At 40.9% G+C, this 19,870-nt stretch overlaps 1 protein-coding gene across 1 annotated transcript in view; it reads left to right on the top strand.

Annotated features, from left to right (window-relative positions):
* Window positions 1–6,377, top strand: part of rnf144aa (ring finger protein 144aa) — an 85,868-nt gene extending 79,491 nt beyond the window's left edge. Inside the window, exon 10 of the mRNA XM_069886224.1 lies at window positions 6,258–6,377. Within this exon, the coding sequence (XP_069742325.1) occupies window positions 6,258–6,299 (42 nt within the window). The 3' untranslated portion in view covers window positions 6,300–6,377. The remainder of the gene's footprint in view (window positions 1–6,257) is intronic.
* The last annotated feature ends 13,493 nt before the right edge of the window (window positions 6,378–19,870 follow it).

Below are 19,870 nucleotides of genomic sequence, written 5' to 3'. Positions count from 1 at the left end.
CTACCCTGATCTCCATCCTACCTTTGTTATCTTTTTTATTCCTATCTAGGTGGCCATACTCCCTGGACACTGCTCTCACACTCTGTTCCCCACCCCCCTGCCAAACTAGTTTAAACCAGTGCAACATGTTTTTCCTATTAATGTATGTCACATTCGAAATGTGCTTGTAAAACCCATTTCATTTAATCTCCCTAATTGTATATTCAGATGAAAGAGAATGTGGAGAGAATGGTGTTGAGGTGCCTATGACTCTGCATTTCTAGTTACCCCAGAAACCTGATAGATTCTCAAATGGAGAAGAGGTTGCTTCTAATATTCTAATAAAGAATAGACCACTAAAACATCTTACCATTCTCCCCACCCCCTCCCCAACAGAACCATTACTGTTGGCATCGGAACCTTCCAGCAATAATAATGCTTTGATAGTTGATATCCTACTTTGGGTGTTGGCCAAAAGGGGAGGATGCCTATCAGTATTCTGCCATTCTCTTATAATGGGTTCCTCCTGCTAGGATTAATATTGCCTCTTGTTTAGATACATGGCAGAGCAGATCTGTCTTCTGAATGAATTATATCAGTCATCTCTTGTTCTCTTTGGCTTGGCTTCACGGACGAAGATTTATGGAGGGGGTAAAAGTCCACGTCAGCTGCAGGCTCGTTTGTGGCTGACAAGTCCGATGCGGGACAGGCAGACACGGTTGCAGCGGCTGCAGGGGAAAATTGGTTGGTTGGGGTTGGGTGTTGGGTTTTTCCTTCTTTGCCTTTTGTCAGTGAGGTGGGCTCTGCGGTCTTCTTCAAAGGAGGTTGCTGCCCGCCAAACTGTGAGGCGCCAAGATGCACGGTTTGAGGCGATATCAGCCCACTGGCGGTGGTCAATGTGGCAGGCACCAAGAGATTACAAGAGAGTACAAGTCATCTCTTGTAAACCTTGGCTATCAACCAGGTCCATCCCGAATGAGTTATTCTCAGACTGATGGAGCAATGCGTGTGGTTTTTTTTGGCAACCGGTGCCATTGCAAACAAATCGAATGAGCAAAGTTGCTCCTTGTGTCTAACTCTGGTCGAATGTGGCTGTCTTTGAAGATGAACAAGAGTTGGTTCAATGTTTGAGCAAATGGTCTCTGCTTCAGCATCCTTGGCAGTGATGATGTGTGGGACCTTGTTAGTATCAGTGCATGTCAAAGGTGATTCTGCTGCTGTGAAATGTTTCCCTATGAATACCATGTAGAGGTTTATTTTACTTTCCTTTTGGGAGGGATTAGCTCTGTCTGGCATTTCATAAACATAGAGAGCCCAGCAGGAGGGGATTTGGCCAAGATAGAATTATTTAACTATCCTTGCCCTGCTGATCCCTATAGGTTATGGTTAGTGCTTATCCTGGAACTTTGTACTGATACTTTAGGGAGCCAGCAGCAGCCTATCGACCCTCTAGGTAAACTTTGTCTTCATATTTTGCTAATTGGCCTCCTGGATATGATTTGTCTGCCAAGGGCAAAGGTTGTTATTCTTCAGACTGCATAGGTTTTTCAATTAATTTTATATAATTCACTCACTGTTAACCTTTTCACTTCTGAAGAAAACAACCTCAGTCTCATCCATACCCCTCAGTATTACAATTTGTGATCTCAGTCTATATCTATCTAAATATTGGATGATCCCAAATCCTTCCTGTGTTCTGGATATATATTCCAGCTAATGTTTTGTACAGATGTAACATGAACTTCCTGGTCTTGAAATCTGAACCTTTGACAATCAAGGAATGTACTCAAAGGTCATACTAATTATATGCAACCTTTGAGTATTTCTAGACCACAAGGCCACAAAATATAGGAGCAGAAGTAATTCAGCCTATTGAGTCTGCTTTACCTTTCCATCATGATCTGATCGATTCTCCCACTCAACCCCACTGCCCTGTCTTCACTCCATAACCTTTGATCCCCTGACTACTCAGGTACTTAGTGATCTTTGCCTTAAATACACCCAACATCTTGGTCTCCACAGCTTCCCATGGTAGCAAATTCCAAAGGTTCAGGCTAAATAAATTTCTCCTCATGTATTTTAAATGGGTGCCCTTCAGTCCTGAAGTTTTGCCCTCTTGTCCTAGACTCCCCTACCATGGGAAACAACATTGCCACATCTACTCTGTCCAGGCCTTTCAACATTCAAAATGCATCAATGAGATCCCCTTTCATTCTTTTGAAGTCTAAAGAGTGGAGTCAAATAGCTGTCAAACATTCCTCATATGCTATTCCTATCACTCCAGGAATCCATCTTGGGTATCTTCTCTGAATCCTTTCCAATGCCAGCACATCCTTTCTTAAACATGGAGCCCAAAACTGTACCTGTACTCTTCTTATCTCAATCCCCTAATCTATCCAAGTCTCTACAGCCTCTCTATTTTCTCCTCACTACCTGGCCCTCCGCCTATCTTTGTATCATCTGCAAACTTAGCCACAGAGCCATTCCAAATCATTCACATCCATACCACATAAAGATAAGTGGCCCCCAACACTGGCACTGGCAAAGCACCTGTGGAACTGGTAGCCATCCAGAATAGGATCCCTTTATTCCTACTCTCTATCTCTTGATGATCAGCCAATGCTCTTATCTTTCCTGTAATTCCATGTGCTTTCAACTTTTTAAGCAGCTTCAATATGCAGCACCTCGCCATGGCCTTTTTGAAAATCCAAATGCAGAACATCCACTGCATCTCCTTCGTCGAGCCTACTTGTGACTTCCTCATCCTTTAAATGACTCACTGGTATTGGAAAATCAGTCTCTGTTCAGAATTTCATCTATTCATTATGTATTCCAGCATCTTGTTTGCTTCCTCAAATGTATTCTCTCATATTTATTTAAAATGGAATTCCATTTGTCACACCACTCCCAGTTGAAAGATTCAAATCAAACAAAGCAGAACACATGTTTATCTGAGATTTCAGAACTTTGTTACTAGAATCCCAAGACCACGCTGTTAGATGCACCTAATATATGTAGGCATTTCAGTAGTTTGAAAGTGACTTACACCAGTAAACACAATAAGATCAGGATAAAAATGCATGGAAATCAAAACTTCCTTTTTGTCACTAAGCGTGAGGCTCTGTGAGTTAACCTGTTTAAGTGATTACCGCAAAAAAGTCAGAACCTCAAATAAATTTACTGATTTTCCAATACTAGCATGTCATTTAAAGGATGAGGGATGTAAGGAAAACTGCTTTATTCCGAGAATAGTTACAATCCAGAGATATGTAGCAGATACAAAATCTTTCATCATATTGCCTAAAATGTTAGCTTCGTTAGTACTGTGTTCAAGGTGTTTACAAGAATTCAGCTGTCACAGGAGATTTAAAGCTTAAATTTCTGAGCAGCAATTGGTAGTCCCCATAGTGTTCTTATAATAACCATACTTTGGCAATACTTTATGCTCAGCCTTGAGGCTCTAGTGCTGCACATGCATTAGGAAGTATTGTCTTGCACTTATGACCCATTAGTAGCTTTGCAGAACTAGTCCCTATCCCCTGCAAGGTTTTTAAAAAACAGCAGCTGTGCCTTACCTGCTATGTAGCTCCACTTTTCTGTAGTTTATTCCATTTTCTAGCATCTGCAGTTATCCCTTACGAGAGGAATTGCCTCATCCAGCAGAGCTAAAAATTTAAAATTGACCAGGTTCCTTGTGCTTTGCACAAAATCTCTTTGCAGACCACACCATTTCATGTTTTATGGTTTGATTGACGATGATAATGAATTGATGATTTCATGAGTTACTTCTCAACAGTCCCTCAGCTCCAAGGAAAGATTTAAAATTCTGCAGATCCAAATTGTGGTCCATTATCAGTAGTTGGCAATGCTAGGTCTTCCAAATCCAGTGAATATTATTGGATATTCTTTCAAAATACTGCTGGTGGTAGCCAAAGGAAATCTAATCATACACATCCAATACAATGCAGCCACATAATACACAACCTGCATCAACTTTCATTCATAGCTTGGTCACAATGTGATCACAAAGTTAAGATGTGAGCATTTGGCAAAGCAATGTTTAGGCCTATAAAGGCATATATAAAAACAATCCACTATACTGAGGTGCATTGAATGAGAAACTAATAATAGCTCTTTACACATCACAGTTGCTATCACATGTTCTGTGAGTATCAATTCCCCTTGGGCAATCAATTCACCTTGACAGTCAGAAGGGTGGAGGCAATTAGTCTCTTCTGATTTGTCATAAAGCCAGCCATGCTGAAGAATAGAATAATAAGCTGCACCTGTCTCTGAGCCTGCTTATTTGCTGCAAGATTGTCAATGTGCATCTTCAACTGGAAGCAACTGTGAGGCAGTTAGTTTCTTCCATCTGATGTAAGTTCCAGGTACCGATCTGCGGGGAGCAGAGACACAAGCTTCCCCCCCCCCCACCCCCCCCCCCCTCCACCCACAGGTTTCTACCATTGAGTCCCATGACCGACGACTCCGTACAAGCTTTAAACTGTCTGTTAAAGGAGCCAACAGAGTTTTATTTTAAAATCGTATGACCGTGGGACCCGACTCTGTGCTGGCAGTGGTCTCGAGGTTTTGCAGACTCCAGAGAAGCAGAGGACAGGTGCTGGATGCAAAGGAGACCACTCAATGGGATGGTGACTATGGCAGCAGACCAGTGAGGGGCTCTGTGTGGAAGAACCCAGGTGGCAGGCTGTTGACGACTTGAGGTGACGAACTCACACAGGCTGTGGGATGTTGACAACTTGCGTTCAAAGGACTCCAGGAGTCTGGCCTGAGATTGGCTGCAGTGGTAGCAGGTATGGGAACCAGGATGCCTGAGGGTGGGGCTCCATAGGAGCGTTGAGTGCCAAAGGCTTCCTGATTGTGTTGGAGGTTTGGATCTGGAGATTGGGTTGCCAATGGTTTGGACTGAACTGTGTGTGGCTGTAGAGGCTACAGAAGCACTGAAAACAAATCCATGGACCTCAAGGACTCTGAATGGACTCTCTTTTGCTTCTCTTTGTGTGATTGAAAGGGGAACCAAGCAATTTCTGCTGATGGTGAATCTTTGTCTGCCTTATAGCAGACTAAATGCAAGTCTGTTTAATATTTCATTTTTTTAAAATACATCTTGAAGTTCACAAGCTCAGACTGACTATTCCCCTTTATTAGATATATTCTGGCAAAGCATTTGAACTCTCCAGAATTCATAGCTGAACTATCAATGATGACAACTCCCATGATATTGCCATAAGGAAGACCTGGCGTTAAGCTGAATTTGGTCATTTACATAGAACCAAATAAAGCCGGCATAAAGCTGGATAAGTGTGTCATTTTACACAGCAACCCAGCAATCCGGGAGCAAAAGATGCGGGAGGTATAATTCAACAGCGTTAGCATCTAGTGTGATGTCAAACATAAGCATTGGATATCTCTTTCTACACAAAAATGGTTATAGATCTTGATGTGCTTATGCCACTAGCCGTGAGCATGTATGCTACTCTTCTCATGCAAGCATAGTTCCTGTGCATTGTACATGACTTCGATGCATAGATGGCTGGATTCATGCGAGCACCATATTCATGCAATCAGAAATACACTAGAGGAGAAATTAGAGAGAACCAGAGAGATGATTGAGGCAGAAAGGCACATGGACCTTAGATGCCATAGACAATGATGTGAGTCAAATCGTGCTGCTCTCAGATAGAATGATGTGGAGGAGAGAGAGACCGCACGAGCTTGTGTTCTAGACTAATGTCCTCAACAATTTTGATGGAGATGAGTCATGGAATCATTTCCATATGTCTCAGGACACTTTTACCTTTTGTATTGGAACTCATTGAGCCACAACTCGGGTGCATCAGCCCCTGGAACCTCGGACTGGACTTGCCATTGCTGTGTGGTGGTACGCTATCTCATATGAATATTGATCCATAAATTGTATTTTTGGTCTCAGCGTGTGTTGGTTTGCAAAGGTACTGGAATATTGAAGAAGGTCCTTTTTAAACATGTTGTTGACCTGCCAAATGATGCCCATCTTCAGGAGACGATGGATGGATTTGCAAAATAGGGGTATCTAATGTGTATTGGTGCCATCAATGGCACACATAATCCCATCTGGACCCCCCCCACCCCCCCCACCAAGGATGCACTAGTCTACTACAATTGGAAAGGATGGCACTCCATTGTTCTTCAAGCTGTTGTGGACCACAACCTATGGTAAGGATCACAGCTAATGTGTTTCATATGTTGATCTAAACACAGACATATTGTTGTTCCAGCTTCACAGATGTGTATGTGGGTTGGCCTGGTCGCACGCATGATGCTTGAATTTTAGCAAACTCGCCCATCTACAGAAAGGCTGAAGATCAAGGTGGGTACCTCTTCCCACATGAAGCAAGTTTATATACTCCACTCTACAGTGATGTATGTGTGGATCATTTGTGTTTATTTGTCACATGTAACCATACAGAATACAATGACAATAAAATATATTTGTGTTAAACTGAAGTAATGGCTGATTGACTCTACTTCAGTGAGACATGACAAGTCTAAGGGTCCAGTTCTATCCTGTTATTGTAAAACGGCCACTAGAAAGCATTAGTGAACTGATTGTGACTTCAGAGGTTGCATTAAGTGCTCTGCCCACAGAAATCCAAGACTGTTAATGGAGTGCAAATCCTTGAGCATCTAATTGGAGACCCAGTTTATCCCCTCAGGAAGTGGCTGATGAAGGGGGTTCACTAACCACATGCACTCAATCAACATCAGTGAAGCTTTAACTTCCATTTAAGCTCAGCAAGGATGGTGGTAGAAAATGTTTTCGGATGTCTCGAAGGTCACTGGAGGTGCCTGGCCAAGTGACTTCATATTTGTACAACTTTTTATCAGATGTTGTTGTTACTTGTTGTGCGCTACACAATATATATGTGAAGTCAACAAGGAACACTTCTTGCCAGCGTGGAACACTGAGCTGCCGATCTTCCTGAGGAGTCTGATCGAGTTGCTTATCCGGGTGCACAAGCACACAGACACCAGGCGATCCAAGAGGCAATTATGTCCATTCTGTAAGCAATTTAAGCTAGCAAATATATAATTTTTAGTTAATGTATATTACACCTGTCAGATAATTGAAGTGAGCAGGAAACCTAAGCAATAATAAAAAGGTTTAATTCAACTGCATTTAACTATTTGCAACTATTGTCCAAATGAACAAAACACCAATAACCGTGTTCTAAAGGAGTAACTGTCACATCACTCCAGCAGCTGGAGAAAGGAGGAAGAAGGTGGTGATTGAAGTGACTTGTATGCCTCGTTTGTGTGATGTATGCTGTAATTCTGCTGTGGTGCCAGAGAAAAATACTGGCTATGGTGTGGGGAGCATGATACTGTCATGAGGGTGTTTGTTGCAGTACAGTGGGAGTAGGGAGCTGTCGTACGGAAAATGACACGAGTCCAATCATTTCCCACTTGAGTGATGCCTGGTTCTGCAGCTCATTGTGGAAGTCCTTGAACATGCTGACAAACCCATTAATTTCCTCACCCCACTCATGTCTTTCGGACTCCTGTGCTGTCATCTCTGCAAGTCTCTCCAATAACGGGCCATCCTTTACCATTCCCATAATACAGCACTTGATTTCATCCTCCGCATGGAGGGGAAGGAGCTCGTGGATCTCTCTATCACCCCAGTTAGCAAACGTCGTGGCCATTAGATGTTGAATCCTGACCGTTGCTTTAAAATTGTAAAATTTAGCGCTGATACATCATGCACATATTGCGTCATCATTATGTCGTATTCCTTACCTGAATTGGTCCCAGAATGCCAGAATTTACCTTTCACACAGTCAACGTTCCAGGTCTGGATAAAAGTCACGACTGGAATGACCCCACCATTCCGTCTCAGGGCTTTTTAGACATCAAGCATAGTGTTAAAAATTTGTAAACCTGCTGAAACGAAACTGCTGTGTAAAATTCTCTAATGATGACCATGTTCAGGGTGTGGATAGAACATTATTTATCTCAGGAATTCTTGAACCCCTTGCCTGACCTGTTGGATAATGTATTAGGATCCTTGAAGCAGAGGTGACTGGTTTTATGTTCTGCATCATTGCAACTCCAGTGAACATATAGCCTGACTCCCGTTTATGTTTGCACAACATTGCGGTCCCAAGGGTCTGTACCTGGCTGTCATGATCTACGTACCTCTGTTCTTTGGGGTCCCACATCTTGAATTGAAGTCTGGGTCAAGGTTACTTTCTCCTCTCACAGGTGGTTGTAGCTACTTCAGTGAGCAGTGTTCCATCAACCTCAGTGCCAAGTGGAACAGTGAAAGACCTACAGTTTTTCAAGGCTCAGATAAAGTATGAAAGCTATTGTTCATGTGTTTTTATTAGAGCTCGTGTATTTTGTAAAAAGTGACGCTTAAGTAGGAAATTTCTGCAAGCCTGTTGCACGACAGAAAATGCCAACATGTTCTTTAACCAAGGACTTGAGCTCTTTGCTTGTCATTACTTTGACCAATGTAATTCATTTTGCAAGATTCTCCCATTTACAAAAACCAAAGGCCCTCAAGTCTCATTCAAAGATAGGACTTCAGAAATGTATAGGTTGTTACAAAAGAAAGCTTGGAAAATAGGATTACATAAATGAAGACAAAGATGAGAAGTAGATTTGAATAAACAGAGATGAGTGCAATTGAATTATGTAGAGAAAATATGAAAATAAATGTGAGGTTACAGTTGGTACAATATATATTTATTCATCAGTTATATTTTACACCACAAAAGCTAAATAAATTGAATCAGACCTTTTTGAATACTTGTTTTAGATATCTGCAGGAAGTGGGTACATTTCTTCATTCTACTTAGCAGTGACCTAAAATTAAATTTTTTTGGTTGGAGATAGGTAATTTATTAAAATGAAGAATGGGGGTTAAATTCCCACAGGATTCGATGTTAATTTTTATTGGGTGATATTAGACAGGTTAAACCTACATTGAAATTGAATATGTATCAAGTAAAATTTGTTCAAATTCCTTTAGCAATACCTAGAAAATGTATTACTATAACTTGAAAGTCTGATACAGACTTGGGAATGGAAAGATGGCATGTGGAAGTTCGAAGATTTATACCACGTGACAAAATTACCATAATTATTCGTGTATAATGCGTTCCGTGTATAATGCGACCCCACCCATTTTTGAGAGGAAAAAGGGGGAAAAATTTTATCCCGTGTATAATATGACCACCCCTCCCCTCACCCGCCTGAGTCGTGCTGCCGTCTCTCTGGCCGCCCACCCACCCGAGTCGTGCTGCCGTCTCTCATGACCCCCCTCTCCCCTCATCTGCCTGAGTCATGCTAGAATCTCTCATTACTCCCCTCACCCGCCTGAGTCATGCTGGCATCTCTCAGCTCACCCAGCCGCCCGATTCACGATATTGTCTCTCACGATCCCCACCTCCCTCAACCGCCTGAGTTGCGTTGGCGTCTCTCTGCTCACCCACTTGCCTGCCCACCCGCCTGAGTCGCACTGGGATTTCTCCACCCGCTCGTCCACCCCTCCCGGCTGCCTGAGTCGTTCTGGCATCACTCTGCTCGCTCGCCCACTCGCCCAGCCACCCAAGTCGCGCTGCCATCTCTCCAGCCTGAGTAGCGAGTTGGAGAAGTTTTTTTAAATTTTACTCTCGTGTATAATGCGACCCCTCCTATTTTTGAGGGGAAAAAGGGGGAAATTTTTTTTTGCATTATACTCAAATATTTATGGTACTTATAATATAAGAGATAAATATATATTTTGGAGAATATGGTGCCCATATTTACAAACAGTAGGTATGAGTATTTAAATGAAACTCAGGCATTACTTTTCTCCTTAAGGTCTCCGTAGATTAAATGAAGTCTTATAGTAAGAGCCACTCCTGTTGAGGATCTCTTTTCCCACTTTCTTCTTTGCTTTGTAGGGGTATAAATACACCACATGTATTTATAATGGATTTATATTATTGTAAAATAAGTGATTATTTTGTGGTTTTAAATTTAATAAATAAAATTTAAAAAAAGATAGGATTTCATTTGCTGTATTGTACATTTGGAGGCCTTTCTAAAGGCCTCAAAGTGCGTGATTACCAAGAGCAACAGCATCCTGCAATTCACAGTGGTGTGGAGAAGATCGCTTCTGGAATTTGAACGTAAGGAATTTGAACGTAATCTCTCATTGTGGCATTGTGGCACTGGGAACCCTTGTGTATCATTCTCTACCACATGGCTTATGCCTGCCTGACATCAAGTCATATAACCAAAGAAGTTTTCCGTTTTATAACACCAGTTTCCTCTGAGGCAGGCAGAAATTGGATGTTTTGGAACAACTCTCATAAATTGGATCACAAATTTTGAGGGGCATCTCACATGTACATCAGGAATATGAAAGTAGTTAAGTATGTCATTATGGTCCAAAGCGTCATTTATTGCACACAGCATTTTGGAGAATTAATTAGTGGAATTAATTACTGAATGCATCAGTTCAATAAAATCATTGCAAGTAGCATTTGTCCTTTGATCAAATCTTGCGGTGGCTTGGATCTGCTGACAACGTAGGAATGGATCGAGTCATTCATGGTGTCAGTGTTGGTGTGATGGGGGAGGATGCAGACACAAAGGAGAGATCTCTGACTCTCTTCCTCCAATCCATAGTTGCCATGGAGACAGTTCCTCAAGCACTGGAGCTTCAGTTGCGAGTCTGCATGCAGCTTCCAATGAGAGCAAGTCTTAATTTAGAAAATGCATCTGTTATTTTCAATTAATTTTGGTCCAATTTTGAACCTCTGTTCTGCATATCCAAGTGGGCATAAGGGCTAAGTGCAGCATGTGTTTAGTGCAGCAAATGAGGGTGAATTTTAATTTCCTTTCTATTATTCAACCAATCTTCTATCCATGTCAAAGTATTAGTCCCAACTCCATGCATCCTGATCTCATGCAAAAGTCTTTTGTGCCACACCTTATCAAACACTTTCTGGAAATCTAATACCACATCCACTTGCTCGTCCCTATCCATTCCACTCATTATTATCTCAAAGAAGTCCAGTAAAATAGTTAAACATGACCTGCCCTTTCTGAATCCATACTGTGTCTTCTTGATGGTACAGTTTCTATCCAGATGTCTTGGTATTTTTTTTTGACCTTAATTAAAACTTTAAGTCTTTTCCAAACTACAGATTTTGGGCTAACTGGCCTAAAGTTATCTGCCTTTGTGTACCTCACTGACAAAAGGCAAAGGAGGAAAAACCCAACACCCAACCCCAACCAACCAATTTTCCGCTGCAACCGTGTCTGCCTGTCCTGCATCGGACTTGTCAGCCACAAACGAGCCTGCAGCTGACGTGGACTTTTACCCCCTCCATAAATCTTCGTCCGCGAAGCCAAGCCAAAGAAGATTCAACCTTATATTCTCACTTTTTATCTATCTAGAAATTCAACCATACTGTGACCACTCTGAGAGGATTCCTTACTCTGTGATCATTAATGTTACCTGCTGCCCTTGTAGCATTCATAATATGCTCCTCAAGAAAACTATCATGGATACATTCTATGAATTCCTCCTCATGCTGCCTCAACTGACTTGATTTGTCCAATCAAGATTTAGGTTAAAATCCCCCATGACAACCGCTATCTCATTCTTATGTGTTTATTGCCTGTGCCACTGCAATGCCATTATTTGGTGGGCTGTGGACTACTCTGACTAATGGCTTTTTCCCCCTTACTATTCCTTATCTCTACCCAAACTGATTCAATATTTTACTCCTTGGAGCTATCATTCTTCCGGCACACGTTCAGTGCAGCATTCTTAGCAAGAATCTTGAATGCTGTGATTTCTTCCACAAAAAGTGGGATTTTGAAATTCTTTGGGCATCAAAGGGCCTTACCAATGCAGTTTTAAATCTTGAACTAGAAGAGGGTCAATATCTTGGCAGGGAGATTTGGTGGTGCTACTCACTAGTCGTTAAACTATCTCTCAGGAGGGTAGGACACAAACGATAGTGTGTCAAATGGAAAAATTGAACCTGATGTAGTTGCTTAGGTGAGCAAGTCCAGAGGACAGGTAGGAGAAATTGAGGGAGTGAGTAAAGTTGGATAGACTGAACTGCATTTATTTTTAATGCAAGGAGCTAGATAGGTAAGGCAGATGAACTCAGGATATGGATTGATACATCAGACTGGGATATCATAGCCTAGAGAAACATGGCAGAGAGGGAGGCCTGAACTGGTAATTCAATGTCCCAGGGTCCAGATGCCAAAGGCATGATAGAGTTGCAGGTAAGATAAACGTGGCAGTTGCATTTTTGATTAAGATGGCGATACTCAAGGAGGATATTCTGATGGATGGTCCAGTGATGCTATACGGGTGGAATTTAGAAATAAGCGGACAATCGCTTTGATGGAGTTGTATTGTCAGACCCCAACATTTAGCAGGAATTAGAGGAGCAAATATACAGGGAGATTGCAAATAGTTGTAGGAATAAGAGGGTTGTAATAATAGGTGATTATAACTTCTTTCATATTAACGGAGACTCCCATTATGCAAAAAGTTTAGAATGAGTGGGATTTCTCAAGTGTGTCCAGCCAATCTTTTTTAAACAGTACATCAAGAGAGGGAACAGCACTGCACTTTCACCTTGGGAATAAGGCAGGGGAAGTTTTTGGAATATTAATTCAAGAGTACTTTGGGACCATAGTTCTATTAGTTATAAAATTAATGGAAGAGAATGACTGGTCCACAAGTTAAAGTCTTAAATTCAGGCAAGGCTAATTTTAATAGTATTAGAAAGGAATTTGCAAAGGTTAATTGGGTCAGACAAGTGGGAGGCTTTTAAAAGAGAGGTGGGGCAAGTTCAGGGTCTGCATGTTCCGGTTAGAATAAAGGGCAAAGCCAGCAAGATTATGATACCCTGGCTTACCAGAAATATTTAGTGTGGTGGTACATGGTAATGCAGGCATGACCTTGCTAGACTGGCTGCTCCTCCCCCCAAGATCCCTAATAAAGGCAGATAGCCCTAATCTTCTCCCTCCATACCTGCCTTGGACGTGAGCCAGCAGCACGTCAAGGTTTTCTGGTTAACAACGCCTTTGACTACTTGCTTTGTGTTTGCGAGTGGTTATTGATTGTGTCACATTTAGGTTCTGGTCAGGAAAAATGGAAGTACATGCGAGGTATAGAGAGGTAGGACCACGTGAGTTCTATGAGGGTGGAGCTTTTCGAAAGGCCTGCCGTGTGAGACAGAAGTGACCACTTTGCAGCAAAATATCACCAAAAAGAATCACTGGCATACAACTGATCAGAAGCCCAATGATGGCAGCAATCCATCAGATTGGCACATTTGAATGTAAGGTATGTTGTTGGACTTTAACTGGAGATGGGCCATCTGTTAACTGGAGTTGTAATGTTTTCTAAAAATAACTCATTGTCTTTGCATGCTACCTTGCTCTGTCTCGTATATTAATGCCTGGATCTCTCCAAACACATTTAGAAAACTCTAGCTTCAGACAGCAGATATGCAAGAGAGCAAAGATATTTTTGAGTTAGGGGACAAGGGCAAATTGCTGTTAGCTGCTATGCACCTCCAAAATTTAACCCATTGGATGATAGAATCCATTTCAACCCACCATGTCTATGTTGAAAATCAAGTACCCATCTTTATATCCCAATAACCAGCACTTGGTCAATGACCTGCTATTCCTTGGCAATTCAAGTATTGTATTGCATTGATATTTACAAGTCTGTCAAAGTGAACTTACGGAAAGCTAAAACATTATTGACAGTACGACACCCAAAAATGGACCATCCTAAGATCCGCAGATATCACTGCTTTACCTATCAGTGCTGAAACTCTGAAGAGGAAGTGTTTACATTTCTCATTTTATAAAACTCTTCAGAAGTGAATAGAAAGCTCCTGAAGAACAGTGGCTGCCCCATATATCAGATGTGGGAGCTAATCTGGGCCCAACATGCTCTCACAAGCATATATAATTGGTTTTCAAACTTTTTCTTTCCACTCGCATACCACTTTAAGTAATCCCTATGCCACAAGTGCTGTGTGATTAGTATGGAATTGCTTAAGGTGGTATCTGAGTGGGAAGGGAAGGTTGTGAATCACTGCTCTAGACCCAATTGTTACTGAAATATTTTGCTTGAGAAAAATTGTCATTGGCCCATTTCCTTTGGAGTTATGAAACCATGCACATAACGAGTCAATTAGGAACAATTAAAACTGTGGTTTTCAAACTTTTTCTTTCCACTCACATACCACCTTAAGTATTCCCTTACTAATCACAGACCATCTATGGCATAGGGAATATTTGAAGTGATTATGTGAGTGGAAAGAAAAAGTTTGAAAACCACTGATATAGGTGACAATTAGGGTAAACGTGAAGGAGATTTCCTGCACTCTGCTCTGAAACAGTGCCATCATTTACCACCGCCTGAGAGAGCAGAGGGGAAAGCCAGGTATAAAATCTGGAAATGTTGGACCCACTCAGCAGATCACACAATATCAGTGGAGAGAGAAGCAGTTATTGTTTTAGGTAAATAACCTTTCTTCAACTCCTGCTTTTCTTTCTTTGATTACTATAATGAATGTTTGCTGAGCAGCTGATAACTCTTGATTTTTTTTCTGAACACTTGCATTGAACAAAAAAGTGCAAGAGTGAAATTCTGCTATGTTGCATCATGTGATATTTCATGGTTAATAGTTTCTGCCTTGGGCATATTGCCGTTGTATTTATGTCTTGTGCAAAGTTTCTGCTCACTTTGTTATGAATTAATCATTGTTCTCTATTAATGTTATTAGCTGTCTCTATCTCAGCTGTAAATTGGCAAGTTCAAATTCAACTTTATTGTGACATGAATTGAAAAATGTAGTGATAGAGGTTGACATCGTCATTTTTAACAGTGCAGAGTTTCAGAGAGAGATCATTTTGTGTGGAGCAAAGGCAACGCAAATTGGGAGTCAATTTTGGCAGCCATGCCGGATTGGCAAATTAAACGTGGTCTTTCATACAATCAAGGAGAGCTCATACCAATGAGTGGGCAGCAAATAGATTGCAAACTTTGTTTGTCAAATAATGTAAAATGTAGGAAAGAGGAACAGGTGCCACAAGACTCGCACCACCAGGTTCTGGAACACCTGCTACCCCTCCACCATCAGTCTCATCATCAACCAACTCAATCAGAGACTCATATAAGGACTCTTACTTTTGCACTTTATTGATTTTCTTTTTTGATCTCTCTGTATTGCACAGTTTGTTTACATTTGTCTTTTTACAGTTCTTTTATTTGTTTACACTGTGTAGTATTTAATTTTTGCACCCCCCCCCCCCCCCCAAATTAGTGGTAATTCTGCTGCACCTGCAGGAAAAAGGAATCTCAGGGTTGTATGTGATGTCATGTATGAAGTCTGACAAAAAAAAATCTCTATGAAACTGATTTTTAGATGTAACTAAACTCCATAAAGGCTGAAGGTATTATAATCCAGTTTTGCAATTGGAAATCATTAGTATAAAATCACTTTAAGAACACATCTTTGTGATAAGCATTTGAAAAACTATTGGAATGTTGAAAATGATGAGCTCAGAATCTACACTGACAGCTTCACCCCACAGCATATTACAAGCACTCTCTGAGCTTATAGCTTCACCTTGTGGCCAATACCTAAACCACTTCTCAAATAACCCAGAAATATTTCCATGTTGGAAATTAATTCTGAAGTATTTAGAAGATGATGTAGTTTAATTATAATGAAAAGCAAACTAAAATTATTATAGAATCAGATGAATATTGGCAGACGATTAATGAGTGTGTTTCAAAGCTTCACTTCACCAGAGAGAGAAAACTATTCTGAAACTTCAATGGAATATTCCTTTCAATTGTAGGTGGTTTGTGGCTTAACCATATAAAACCGCAAAGCTTTCATCCCTAACGTCGAAGTACTCGAGATGGCAGAGGTCGACAGCATCGAGTCCATGCTGCTGAAGATCCAGCTGCGCTGGATGGGTCACGTCTCCAGAATGGAGGACCATCGCCTTCCCAAGATCCTGTTATATGGCGAGCTCTCCACTGGCCACCGTGACAGAGGTGCACCAAAGAAAAGGTACAAGGACTGCCTAAAGAAATCTCTTGGTGCCTGCCACATTGACCACCGCCAGTGGGCTGATAACGCCTCAAACCGTGCATCTTGGCGCCTCACAGTTTGGCGGGCAGCAACCTCCTTTGAAGAAGACCGCAGAGCCCACCTCACTGACAAAAGGCAAAGGAGGAAACACCCAACCCCAACCAACCAATTTTCCCCTGCAACAGCTGCAACCGTGTCTGCCTGTCCCGCATCGGACTTGTCAGCCACAAACGAGCCTGCAGCTGACGTGGACTTTTTACCCCCTCCATAAATCTTCGTCCGCAAAGCCAAGCCAAAGATATAAAACCACTTGTGGTGTGTTAGCTCATGTCAGTGAGAGGGGTTATTATGTTCTGTTCCAGATAAGCAGTGCAGTTGTTGATCAGTGAGCATTAACCCCCACTGAAAGTGTGAATAGGAGAGGTCAGGATTTGTAGGAGCCAACCATGGGAAAGTTAATACAACTGGAGCTAGAGTAGACAATTCCAGGAAATGAGTAGAGAATAAATAAGTCAAGAAAAACACAAGAATAAAATTTTAAATTGATATATCAGAGATGAGTCTAGAACAGCAAAGAGATTGAAACCTCAAAATCAAATGGTTAAATCACTCTTTGAGAAGTATTTACTCACCATATGGAAAAAGGTTTAAAAAGAAAATGGTGCAAAATACAAGGCCGGCTCCAAGTGTAACCTTCACCACAAATCTGTGTTAATTTTTTTATTTAACTTATTAATTCCTTTTTTTATTTGAAAGGATTGTACATAGAATATGAGGAAAAGTTTAAGGGAATACTAAGGGGAACTTCTTCATGCAAAGAGTGGTGGGAATGTGGAACGAGCTGCTGGCAAAATTGGTAAATACAGTCATGCGTCACTCACTGTCCACGATATGTTCTGTGAAGTAGAACATTATGCGATTTGGACATCATGCAGACACCATATACTTAGCAAAAATATGTGGGATAATGCATCACCCATGTGAAACATGTTCCAAAAATATTTCTAAGTTGTCGATAGCATAACAAAGTGAGTTTGAGGAAATTACTATCGAAACTTGATTGTGCTATTGCAGAATTATAACTTAAACAAGAACCGCGGGTCACAAGGACATTAGGCTGAATGGCTTGTTGTGATGCTATGATTGTATCTTGGAAAAAGAGCTAAATAATTTACACAGTTGCACGCCAAAATAACTTTCTGTAGCAACGCCTAATAGTGTTTTATCGAATATAAATGTAATTCACAATGCATTATTTCATTGTTATTGTACATTTGTTTTAAGTGAGGTAACAGAAATAACTTGAAAAATTGTCCAAATGATTGAAGATTAATTTCAGCAAATTTAAATGGTAATGCAACGCATATCTCATGAAGGAATGTGTTATTAAATCCTAAATAAACACAGTCAATGCAAATATATTAATGGATCTGCTACTCTAAAATAATTCTACTTTGAAAATTGCCAGATTACCCCCAGAGTTTGTGCAGAATTATTCAAAAAGTTGTTTAGACGTGTTTAATGAAAAATACTGATAACCTCCACAGAAATAGACTGGTTAATAGAAGTCGATGTAAATATTTATATTTGTGAACGTGCCTGATTTATGATCACCTCATGGAAGGCACTTAAAAAAACCTTATACACACTGAAGTCTGGGAAAAGTGAACTCTATTACCTTATGGGACCATGGATGTATATGCGGTTGGACTTTGCCCGAACAGACGTTATGTGGCGTATGACTGTACAGGCTCAATTTTGACATTTAAGAAAAAATTGGACAGGTTCATGGATGGGAATAGTCTGGGTGCAGGTCAGTGGGACTAGATAGAAAAATAGTACAGCACAGATTAGAAGGGCTGAAGACCCTAGTTCCTGTAGTGTTTTATGGTTCTATGGTTCTTTTTCAATCTTTTTATTGGTTTTTAAGAAAAAATATAATATCAGATACATAGATACATATGATATAAAGTTCAAATACAAATAAATTAACATTACAGATAGTAAACAACTGTTAAAAAGATCTGTATAATCTATATTATTGACAAAAGGAAAAGGAATATAAATCTATAAAAATCTAATTTCTAACCCCCAGTCAAAGCCAGACATCAACTACTAATTGTTCAAGAAATAGAAAAAAAGATTTTTTTATAAAAAGCAACAATAATTGATCTATAAATTTTGAAAATAATTGAAAAATGACCCCTAGAGAGAATCCTCATTTTTTGTAGTTGAACATCTAATTTTCTGTGAAAAGAGGGATGCCATCAAATCCAATGACCACTGTGTATGTGTGGGAGGGGCAACATCTCTCCACCACAGCAAAATGAAGTATATCATTTTAGACCTAATCAGAAAGAGCTGCTTTATTAACTACTTTTAAGATCTAATGATCATTCTTTATCTAACATTAAGTTTGGGAACATAACTTTCAACAACTGTTTTCTGATGATATATGAGAGTCTATCCTTATTACAATTTAAAAGAATCCATAGGGCCCAATATTCCAAAGTTTAATGAGCTAAATTTTACCACAATATGTCCTCTAACTGTGATAAGTGTACAACTCAGGAATGTACTTTATATCATATATTTTGGCTATGTAATGACTGGAAGGAGGTATTTAGTACACTATCTTTAATTCTTGATATAAATCAGTCTCTGAGTCCTTTGATTGCTATTTTTGGAATGAGTGGAACAATGGATTTAATTTTTACTCCATCTCAATCCCATGTTGTTGTTTTTGCTTCCCTGTTGCTAGACGGCTCATTTTGGTTCTACAGTTTTGTTGTAAACCACTGTTTGCATATTTAACTGTCTTGGCCCACCCATTGGCTGACTCTATCTGTGGCTCCTCCCACAGACTCTTGACTAAAGATGACTCTTCCACAGCCCCCTTCCCAGTTCAGGCCAGTCGACCATCATGGATGTGACTCCATTCTATTACGAATAAAAGCTTATCAGTTTTACATAACTTCAGTCATCTGGAGTTATTGATGGTGCATCAATTTTATTCACAATAAATTTTGACAATGGAACAGGAATATAGGGCATTGTGCGAAAGTGTGTAATTCCAAGTCATCCCAATCCAGCAGCGCCATGTGCGGACAGTGGGGGCCTCCATCTTGGGCACCACTATCTTTGAAATCCAGCAATGCCGCACGTGAGCTGTGGGGGCCAACATCTTGGATGCCACCATCTCCGAAACCCAGCAGTGCTATATACGAGCTGTGGGGCCGCCATCTTGCGACTGAACACACAAGCTCTCCACCACAGCTACAGCAAGCGACCTGACATTGGCTTCCATCACGCTGGATCAATATAGTTCTCACCAACTTGCCAGATTGATGATGGACATCCAGGTAAATGGCCACGTGACAAGCTGCTTGTTTGATAGTGGGACCACAGAGAGCTTCATCCACCTGGACTCAATGCAGCACTACTCCCTCACAGTGAATCATAAAATCTCCTTGGCCTCAAAGTCTCATATGGCTGATATCTGTGGCTACTGCTTAGTAATCCTGACTATGCGGGGCGCAGACTGCAAAGACTTAAACTCCTAGTGATGTCACAACTATGTGCTGCAATGCTACTGGGAGTGGACTTCCAATGCCACCTTAAAAATGTGACATTGGAGTACGATGGGCCTCATCCATCCCTCACAGTCTATAAACAGCAGTTCTTAAATCACCCACTGCGCTCCACCAGCAAGAACTCCCCCTGTCCCCTACCCCCAC

The sequence above is a fragment of the Narcine bancroftii genome, chromosome 6 (genome assembly GCF_036971445.1).
Source record: "Narcine bancroftii isolate sNarBan1 chromosome 6, sNarBan1.hap1, whole genome shotgun sequence".
In the NCBI taxonomy this organism is placed as follows: Eukaryota; Metazoa; Chordata; class Chondrichthyes; order Torpediniformes; family Narcinidae; genus Narcine; species Narcine bancroftii.
The sequence above is the reverse complement of the archived record's forward strand: the minus strand, read 5'-3'. Positions and strand labels throughout refer to the sequence as shown.